This window comes from Procambarus clarkii, chromosome 70 (genome assembly GCF_040958095.1).
Source record: "Procambarus clarkii isolate CNS0578487 chromosome 70, FALCON_Pclarkii_2.0, whole genome shotgun sequence".
NCBI classification, from domain to species: domain Eukaryota; kingdom Metazoa; phylum Arthropoda; class Malacostraca; order Decapoda; family Cambaridae; genus Procambarus; species Procambarus clarkii.
This window is the reverse complement of record NC_091219.1, coordinates 26,087,870-26,097,953: the sequence shown is the minus strand read 5'-3', so window position 1 is coordinate 26,097,953 and position 10,084 is coordinate 26,087,870. Positions and strand designations below refer to the sequence as shown.

The following is a 10,084-nucleotide window of genomic DNA, read 5'->3' as shown; positions in this document are numbered from 1 at the left end:
TCTCTCTCTCTCTCTCTCTCTTCCTGCTAAGGAAGTCACTTGTCGGTCGAGCGACGGTCACGCTTCATGCGGGTAGACGTTCGATCCCTGATGGTCCAAACACCAAGAGGGTTGGCTACCCATCCAGGCTTCCTATTTCTCTTCATATCTCGTCTTACGTGTTCCTAATGCTTTCCCCTGAGAATTGTTGCTGTTCTGTACAGACCTGGTGTCCGGTGCAAGCAATAAGGAGGACCTGTGATGGTACAATGATCACGGGCAAGTACTGCGGTTCGGGCAGGTAAGAGGTCCAGCGTTGCGTCGCTCTGGTATGATGTAGCCACACCTCACAGGACTCGAGGTGTCAAGAAGCGGTGAGGGTCCTGCTCTTCAGGTATGGTCCCGCGTTCCTGTCACCGAAGGTTCGGCTCACCGTTACTGTGTGTAGCTATTGTTGAGACAAGCGGTATACGCTCTGCCGTCTTCTCTCCTATTGCATAGCTGTCTTGTGGCACGCACACACACACACACACACACACAAACACACACACACACACACACACACACACACACACACACACACACACACACACACACACACACACACACACACCTGAGGCAGGACCAAAGAGCCAAAGCTCATGATTCCCTCCCCCCCCCCGTAAGCACAACTACATGAGTACACACATATTACTCGTCATGTATTTACTCCAATGTAATAGAAATGAGTAATTCCAGTAATAGTAATTACACTAAAAATCGTGGCCCAGGAGCTGAATCTCGTCGCACAGGCACACATACAGCTGAGTGCACAACCCTCACTGATCACCCATGATATTGTTATCATTTATGGAGTAAAATCCTCTAATTATTACCGTATTACAGTAGATTAATTTAATTATACAGATTTAACAAGTTTTAAAGCCCACGATTTTTTCTGTTTTAATGCGTTCATATATGAGCAGCAGTTAATTACAGTAATATTTCGTACCTTGGCCTGCTATATTGCCTATATTATAATGAGAAACAAATCGACTGAATCTATATCAGACAAAAGAATATGTGCGGAATATATATACGAGAGCTATTAATAATAATAATAATAATAATAATAATAATAATAATTATTATTATTAAAATATTATTACACATGGAAATCATAATAGCATGATATATCAATGGGGAAATCACCGGATCAGAGCACGGATTGAAATAACTTCTTGGCGAGTGGCAGACACACGCGTTAAACCACCTGAGCCACGACGTGCATGTTATGGCTCAAGAGTCAGGCACGTGACTGTCAATCACCAAGACGCTGGTTCAATCCCCGCTCTCCTCCAGCGATTTTTCTCATTATAACTAGAATTATTATGTTTATTATGATATAATTCAATCATTACCAACCGCACGTAATCTACCAATATCATTAATTAAATCTAATAATTCCATACTGACTATAAATCTTGCTTAGGTTCATTTAACCAGGCCAAACAGCTGGCTGGATCACTCACCCAAGTTTCAGTTCAAATTATGCTGTCTGAAGGGCGACATGCATGCGTCCTTAAATGGTGTGTCTTGCTTGCAAGCAAGCGTTAGGATCTTGTACGTCGTTATCATGTCCTCTCTATTCCTTGTCTTCCTCCAGTGACGTGAGGCAAGCAAGGTTGAAAGCGACAGATGCCATATTGTTTAAAGTTTTAGACATAATTTAATTATAAACCAACCAATCAGGATCGCACCTGGTTAAAATGGGCCAATCATAATTGGTGTGATCTCAGGATGAATGACATCATGACATCAGACGTCTGATGTCATGAATGACATCATGATATCAAACGTCTGTTGTCATGAATGACATCATGACATCATGACATCAGACACAGACATCAGCGTCAGTAGACCTGACCTTGGCAGACAAGACATGACGATACAAGGTCTCGTTATCCTGCTTTTCGGTGTATAATACACGGAGCGCTTAATTTAGTCCTGGACAATATTCAGGACTAAAGTATACTTGTTGATTGGTCAGCAAGTGGTGACATTAATAACCATCCAAAGTGCAAGCAAGTAGCCCTGTAAAGGCCCTTTAAAAAAAACATCATAATTCCTGAAAAATTAAAATATTTCAGGTTCAGTAGCGAAGATAATACAATAGGCCGTGTAGCGAGCAGATGTCTCCTCAGTATATTAGATCAGAGGATAAGGTAGGTCTTACTCCTACCAGACAGGTGTCAGGTGTGAGCGTGGTTGGTGTAGTAACCGCCCAGAGAATTATATTACATTATAATATTATAATTATATAATAATTATAATAACATGCGTTAAGAAGCAGCATGAATCAGATTTTGTTGTTGTTGACCAGACCACACACTAGAAGGTGAAGGGACGACGACATTTCGGTCCGTCCTGGACCATTCTCAAGTCGATTGTGAGAGTGGTCCAGGACGGACCGAAACGTCGTCGTCCCTTCACTTTCTAGTGTGTGTGGTCTGATCAACATTCTTCAGCCACGTTATTGTGACTCCTCGCCTGCACATGAATCACATATCAAGAGGTCTACACAAAACAGTCAGGTGTGTGTACCTCTCAGTAGACCTATACTAAAGCAGTATAACCAGAGACAATTTAAGAAAACAGGGTGTCAATACTCACCAGTTTCCTTTCGCCAGGCGATGGTGGGGTTGGGAAAGCCTTTGGCCAGGCAGTGGAGGGCGACGGTGCCTCCCAAAGCCACACTGGCACTGGCTGGCTCCACCACCCAAGCAGGGGGCACTGTAGGGTTGTAACAACAAGAGGGTCACCATCCACGCAAGAGTAGTATAAAGTTCATGCACCCATAACTAACTCTCAATGACCCTGTAATACTTCCTAACAGTATTTTCAAAATCAAAAAAATTAGTTTTTGAACATGGCTGTATATTCAAAACATTAAGGAACACACACACACACTGTAGTTCACAGATTTGAAAATGATAATTATTCTAATTCTAATCCTTCGTAATGCAACGTTCAATATCACTTCAACATCTATGATTATTACGTTAATGTTATAACGAAGGGGAAACTAAGCTGGTCACAGGAAAAAGCTTCGAGAACTGATATAATTATCTTGGCAAGGAATAAGATCATGTGTTCATATTGGTAAGTTGCTTTTGTTTACAAGTCAGATGTTTGGTCCAGGCAGTGGGCGCCCCGGCGCGGGCGTGTGTGTGTGGGCGGCGCGGGCGTGTGTGGGCGTCCCGCTGGTGTGTGGGTGCAGGAGTGATGTGTTCAAAGGGAAAGTTGCAGGGAAGACGTCGTCACACAGACCCACACTGTCTTCATCTCTGTGTCCGTCTGTCTGTCTGCCTGTCTCCGCCCTCACCTACGTAGGTGGTGTCACCCATGGATGAGAAATGGTCCACTAATGCACCCAATAGCTTCTCACCAGTGTGGCTTAGTGGGACTGGTGATGGGGCAACAAGCCAGGTGGTGGGACTGGTGAAGGGACAACAAGCCAGGTGGTATGGTTAGTATGGGGGGAGGAGGAGGAGGCAAGCTGGATGGTGCGGCTTTGGCTGGCAGTGAAAGTGAATTATGGTGTCAGCTTCACACGTGTGTGTCAGTGGCTGGGGAAATGACCTCTGCAGCAAATTGGGTAATAAGGGAGGACCTCATCTCGTGTTCTGAACCTGACTAAGTCTGTGTTCTCCACCTCTCTCTCTCTCTCTCTCTCTCTCTCTCTCTCTCTCTCTCTCTCTCTCTCTCTCTCTCTCTCTCTCTCTCTCTCTCTCTCTCTCTCTCTCTCTCTCTCTCTCTCTCCCCCCACAGAGGCGGGGCACAGCTATGGGCGGGGCAGAGACAGCCTCGCCACCCAACAACTCATGTCATCTTAAACTGGCTCTAAATATACACTAAAAAAAGGTCCATGCAACAAGTCATTTGAAGATAATAGTTGGCGAGAGTTGGGGGGCGTGAGGCGTCTTGTGTCGTTAGGAGCCGTCTCGGCCTAGTACACGCGTCCAAACTTACCTGTTGTCAGGTCAAACTATATATTATATATATAGTCTACCCCCCCCCTAAGTGTGTGAGTGGTGGGCGTGGGTAGGCCTACCGCTGACGGTGAGGCGTGAGGTAGTGGTGGTGGTGCGGGCGGCGTTGGTGGCAGCGCAGGAATAGTTGCCGGTGTGGGCGGCGTTGGCGCGGTCGATCACCAGGATGGAGGTGAAGGCGTCGAGCTGGGAGGTCCGGACGTCGAGGCGAGGGTCGAGGGGCCGGCCGTCCTTCGCCCAGGCGAGGGTCAGCGGCTGGTCGCCCTCCTGCACCAGACAGGTGGCCTGCGCGCGCATCCCCGCGCGCGTCCCCTCCGGGAAGGCCAGGCGGGCCAGGCGGGGCGGCACTGCAACACACACACACTCACACACACACCACACGCGGGCAGGAGAAAAACACGAAATAATTTGTCATATGCAATGTTGGTACACGAGCCTGTGAGAGGGGGGGGGGAGGTCACGGCGGCCGCCCCCGCCCCCCCCCACTAAGAGGGGGAAACAAGGCAATTGGCGTGGTTGGAAAAGGGGGAATAAAGAGCGGGGGAATAAAGAAAAGGCGGGAAAAAACAGTCGCGGTAAGTGACCCCGTCGATAAGTTCTCCGACAACACAAACACGTCAATAAATTTGTTCTTGAAAAAAGTGGAGAGAAGAAGCGTAAGTTTATTTTTTTTTGATTTATGTGAGTTTTGGTGTTGATGGTGCAGCTCCTGTGGGCGTGGGCGTACCATTGACGGCGAGGGCGGCTGAGAGGGTGGCCTGAGCCCACTGGTTGGAGGCGCGACAGGTGTACTCGCCGGTGTGGAGAGCGGTGAGGCTGCTGATCATCAGGGCGCTGGAGTAGTCGTTCATGCTGGAGACCGAGACGCCCTCCACCTCCTGCAGGGGGCGGCCGTCCTTCTCCCAGGTGAAGGTGATGGGCGGGTCACCCTTGTTCACCAGGCAGGTCACTCCCGCTCGGTCGCCCGCCTGTAACTTCTCTTCGAAGTGGAATGGTTGGAGTACCGGCGCCACTGTAACATACCTCTCTCTCTGTAAGGCTGCCGACCTCCTCCTCCAGTCTCTCTTGCTCCTCTATATCACTACCTGCTGCTGCTCTATGCCTCTATACTTCCTGCTGCTGCTCTATGCCTTTATACTTCCTGCTGCTGCTCTATGCCTCTATACTTCCTGCTGCTGCTCTATGCCTCTATACTTCCTGCTGCTGTTCTATGCCTCTATACTTCCTGCTGCTGCTCTATGCCTCTATACTTCCTGCTGCTGCTCTATGCCTCTATACTTCCTGCTGCTGTTCTATGCCTCTATACTTCCTGCTGCTGCTCTATGCCTCTATACTTCCTGCTGCTGCTGCTCTATGCCTCTATACTTCCTGCTGCTGCTGCTCTATGCCTCTATACTTCCTGCTGCTGCTCTATGCCTCTATACTTCCTGCTGCTGCTCTATGCCTCTATACTTCCTGCTGCTGCTCTATGTCTCTATACTTCCTGCTGCTGCTCTATGCCTCTATACTTCCTGCTGCTGCTCTATGCCTCTATACTTCCTGCTGCTGCTCTATGCCTCTATACTACCTGCTGCTGCTCTATGCCTCTATACTTCCTGCTGCTGCTCTATGCCTCTATACTTCCTGCTGCTGCTCTATGCCTCTATACTTCCTGCTGCTGCTCTATGCTTCTATACTTCCTGCTGCTGCTCTATGCCTCTATACTTCCTGCTGCTGCTCTATGCCTCTATACTTCCTACATTAATGGAACTCATTAATGGTGCTACATTAATGAGTCTCCCAACTGAAGAACTATGAGCCTACCTAACCCTAATGAGGTGTGCTTGTCTACCTCACTAACTTATATCATTATATTCAGGCACCCTTTTGTTGATATTTGTTGACATTCATCAGCTGATCTGCGCCGGCACTCATCAGCTGATCTGTGTTGATACTCATCAGCTGATTTGTGATAACATCAGCTAATCTATGTTGACAACAATGAACTAAATGTGACTTACTAACTGCCAGTTAATCTGTTTTGACAAATGATCATGTAATCTGGGTGGTGTTCGTGGATTAACATTAATTCAATTATATATCGACAGTTTGATCGTTAGAGATTTGCTGTGTCGCGTATTTGTCTTAATGAGATTTAGCTAGCCAGGACACAAATTTATATACTGTATATATGAAAATCAACAAATACATTACATCAAAAAATCTGGAAAAAAACTACAATAGTTAGTTTGGAAAGGCTGAAGCTGTATAAATAGTTTGTGTTTTATCTTTTCGATATATATATATATATATATATATATATATATATATATATATATATATATATATATATATATATATATATATATATATATATATATATATATATAATCTGTCCTTTTTTAAGCAGTCTTCAGAGGCAGTCTTTGCTCTATATATGTGCTATTGAAACTTGAATATTATCAAATAGGTCAGATCAACTCTCCAAAGTTGATTTTAAGCACAAGATCACATTAATTTTACTGACACATTTTACAAAACGTAACTAAGCATTCTTAGAGGCAGAGGGAAATTGAATTAAAAATATAAATTGATATATAGTGTAGGTGAGTGTGTTGAGAGGAGAGGCGGTTGTGCCCTGTCGAGATGACAGGATTAACCTATATTATGGTTAATGTTGCCGTCTATATTGCCACCGTTCCAGTCATTGGTGGACAGGAACGGTGGGGGGAGTCAGTTCATTTTTGGTTGTGGCGACGGAAGAACGTTCCTAGATGGCAACTATAGGGTGTTCGTGATTGGATATGAAATACTTTAGCTATGTTCAATCTCCTGCTGTTGTTTCTGGTCGAGTATTCGGTGTTGGTGGTCAGTATGTTCCCTATGATAGTCTGCATACGTGTAGGAATGATGTTATTTGTATTGGAGTCTCGTTGCCTGTGCGCTGTGTGGCAACTTGAGAGAGAGATGTTGTCGTTCCACCAATATACTGATAGCACTGAAAATGATATTCCCCCCCCCCAAGTGTAAATTTAAAGACAATACAAAACATTTGTCTTACTGAAGGTGTTTCAATAATGCCCGAAACGCTATGCGTACTAGTGGCTTTAGGTATTGTATGTACTATCTCTATCTTTAAATCCAATATTATGTATGTAAGTTGACCAGACCACACACTAGAAGGTGAAGGGACGACGAGGTTTCAGTCCGTCCTGGACCTAACCGAACCAGGGTTTCGGCTTTAGTGGAAGCCGAAACCCTTTGTATTTATCTTCCCTCTACCTCTATGGATGCTAAAGTGAACTTAGCAAAAATGCGTCTTCCATACTTCCGTCTTCAGTAACTTCCTTCCATACACCTGGCCTCTCCGTTTTGTGTACAAGAATACACCTTCATGGAACGCTACAAAATTTCAGAGGGTCCCCTAGCAACATTCTTAGGAACACTTACAGACAGTCCCAATCTTTCACATTGACGTTGCTCATTTTTCTCAGGGACATTACCAATCATCTCAAGAAAACCATCAATCTTCCCAAGGACACTTAACACCATTACCACTCTTCTCATAGATATCTGCAATCTTTCCAGGGACATTACTGATCTTCCTAGGGACATCATTAGCGTTCCCAGATGCACTACCACTCTCACTAGGGGCCAGTCTCTTCAGGGGGGGACGCTACCATGTTTCGCGCAGCGCTACAAATGTTCCCCAGGGGACTCTACTGAATTTCAGCAGTCTCCCAGGACCTATTCATGACGCGGACGGTGAGGAGCTGGGTGTCTCCCTCCCCCAGGATGCCCCAGGATGCCCCAGGATGCCCCAGGCTGTCCCAGGATGCCCCAAGACCTACCCATGACGCGGACGGTGAGGAGCTGGGTGTCGGAGAGGCCCTGCCTGGTGGAGGCGGTGCAGGAGTACTGGCCGTCGTCAGTGCCGCGGGTGACCTGCTCCACCACCAGCGTCCCATTGGCGTGTACCCTCTGTCGGTGGGTGGTGGGCAGCCGGACCCCGTCTGTGGGGATAGGAGAGAGAGAGAGACACGTTATGGAGACACTCCCTAGGCTCGCTCCCTAGTCCACCCTTCCTCTGTGTACACAAAATCTGTTATCAACCCTCCGAGATCAGGATCTAGTTTAGTATCACCTGATGCTTACTGGATAAGAACGTTTTCTTCGAGTCCTTGAAACCTAGGAATTTTTTTAATTTGAACTCCAGGATTGGAATTCTCCCAGGATTGGAATTCTTCCAGGATTGGAATTCTTCCAGAACTGGAATTGTTTGCTATCACTATAGCAGCCTTTCTGCACGTGTGGTCTCAATGCTGGACTGTAGTAACCTCGATGACAGAAGCACAAAAGATATACAGCTTAATTCTCCTTATGTAATGTGTGAAATATATTTTTATCCAATACATAATTTGTGCTAATCTCTCACCATGTTAAAAATCCCTTATGAGACCAGTGATATATATATATATATATATATATATATATATATATATATATATATATATATATATATATATATATATATATATATATCTCAAATTTCTTTGACACAAAGTAATCCTGTGTTTGCTGACAAACGTATGACATTTATGGTAATAAATAGAGCCATAATCCCTCAGTTACAACACTCTTCAAAGCCAGGATTACTTGGATTATATCACAGGTGTTGCAAGCTCAATGTTTTCAACAATGTGTTCCACAATGGTCACTCAACCAATTCCCTTTCTGCCACCTGATTGTAAATTATCTCTTTCTTAGAGTAAAGACAACATCAAAGATGGAGATTGAGGATTGCTCATTAATCTACCACTAACAGTAGAACAATTCCTTCTAATTGATCACCCACCACTTATGTTAAATGTATTTACTATATTTAACACAGAAGATGTTAGTAATGGAAGAAACGTATTTTTTTAGTGAGGACGTTCCTTTTATACAGAGTTTATACAAGGGGTAGTTAGACGTACATTGTTTAAATAGGGTCTTAAACAAGGGGTAGTTAGACGTACATTGTTTAAATAGGGTCTTGTACACGGGGTAGTTAGACGTACATTGTTTAAATAGGGTCTTGTGCACGGGCAAGTTAGACGTACATTGTTTAAATAGGGTCTTGTGCACGGGATAGTTAGCCGTACCTTGTTTAAATGGGGTCTTGTGCACGAGGTAGTTACACGTACCTTTCTTCCAGGTGATCTTGTGCACGGGGTGGCCGGACACGGGGCACGTGACGAGGAAGGTCTCCCCGGCCACGGCCGACACCTGGCCCATGGGCCGCACGTGCGGCGGGCCGTACACGTTGAGACGGGCCGAGTGCACCACGCGCCCAGCACCGTTTTCCGCCGTGCACGTGTACGTCCCCCCGTCCGTCACGTGCACCGTGCTGATGTTGACGTGGCTGATCACCTCTCCGTGCGCCGACACGTACTGCCCCTTCACGTACCTGCAACACAGTGTGTATTATAGGGGTGCGGAGCACGGCAGGCAGGGGGTGTGGGGCACGGCAGGCAGGGGGTGTGGGGCACGGCAGGCAGGGGGTGTGGGGCACGGCAAGCAGGGGGGGGGTCACCTCCCACCCCCGCCAACAGCCCACCAATCACCTCACACCACCGCCATCAACCCACCAATGAAATCATCAGACAAACGAATGACCCGACTGAGCCATTAACCTAATTACTAAACAGTTATACTGCTACATTATATTTAACAATCATCAGCATTATAATTTGCCATTGGAGCATCTTGTGGGGGTTCATAGGCCTACCAGGGGAAGGGGGGGAGGGGGCAACAAAAATAAAAAAAATACATGTAAATAACAATTAACAATAATAATAATAATAATAATAATAATAATAATAATAATAATAATAATAATAATAATAATAATAATAATAACTTCTGTAAACCTCTGGTGGTATACCACTCTCTGGCTCCCCCTTCAACTCCTTCAACAATAGAACAGTTGTTGTCAATATATTCAACTCCTTCCACTCTCCGTCAGAAAAGCCAAAGAGCGCTCGGTCTCATGAGAATAAATAGCTCGCTTCCTATGCAATTGCATTACTTAAATAATTCAATTACACCGCGGT

The 10,084-nt window shown here is 45.6% G+C and overlaps 1 protein-coding gene across 2 annotated transcripts in view; it reads right to left on the bottom strand.

Annotated features, from left to right (window-relative positions):
* The window catches only part of LOC123747601 (cell adhesion molecule Dscam2), a 112,167-nt gene that overhangs the window by 32,716 nt on the left and 69,367 nt on the right, over positions 1-10,084 (bottom strand). The window contains exons 10-13 of one of the 2 annotated variants that reach the window (XM_069311705.1): positions 9,176-9,438; positions 7,841-8,002; positions 4,738-5,022; positions 2,632-2,751 (exon numbers count right to left, since the gene is read on the bottom strand). In XM_069311705.1, coding sequence (XP_069167806.1) covers positions 2,632-2,751; positions 4,738-5,022; positions 7,841-8,002; positions 9,176-9,438 — 830 coding nt within the window. Of the gene's footprint in view, positions 1-2,631; positions 2,752-4,072; positions 4,358-4,737; positions 5,023-7,840; positions 8,003-9,175; positions 9,439-10,084 lie in introns of both variants that reach the window. The other variant, XM_069311706.1, reaches the window with a different exon arrangement.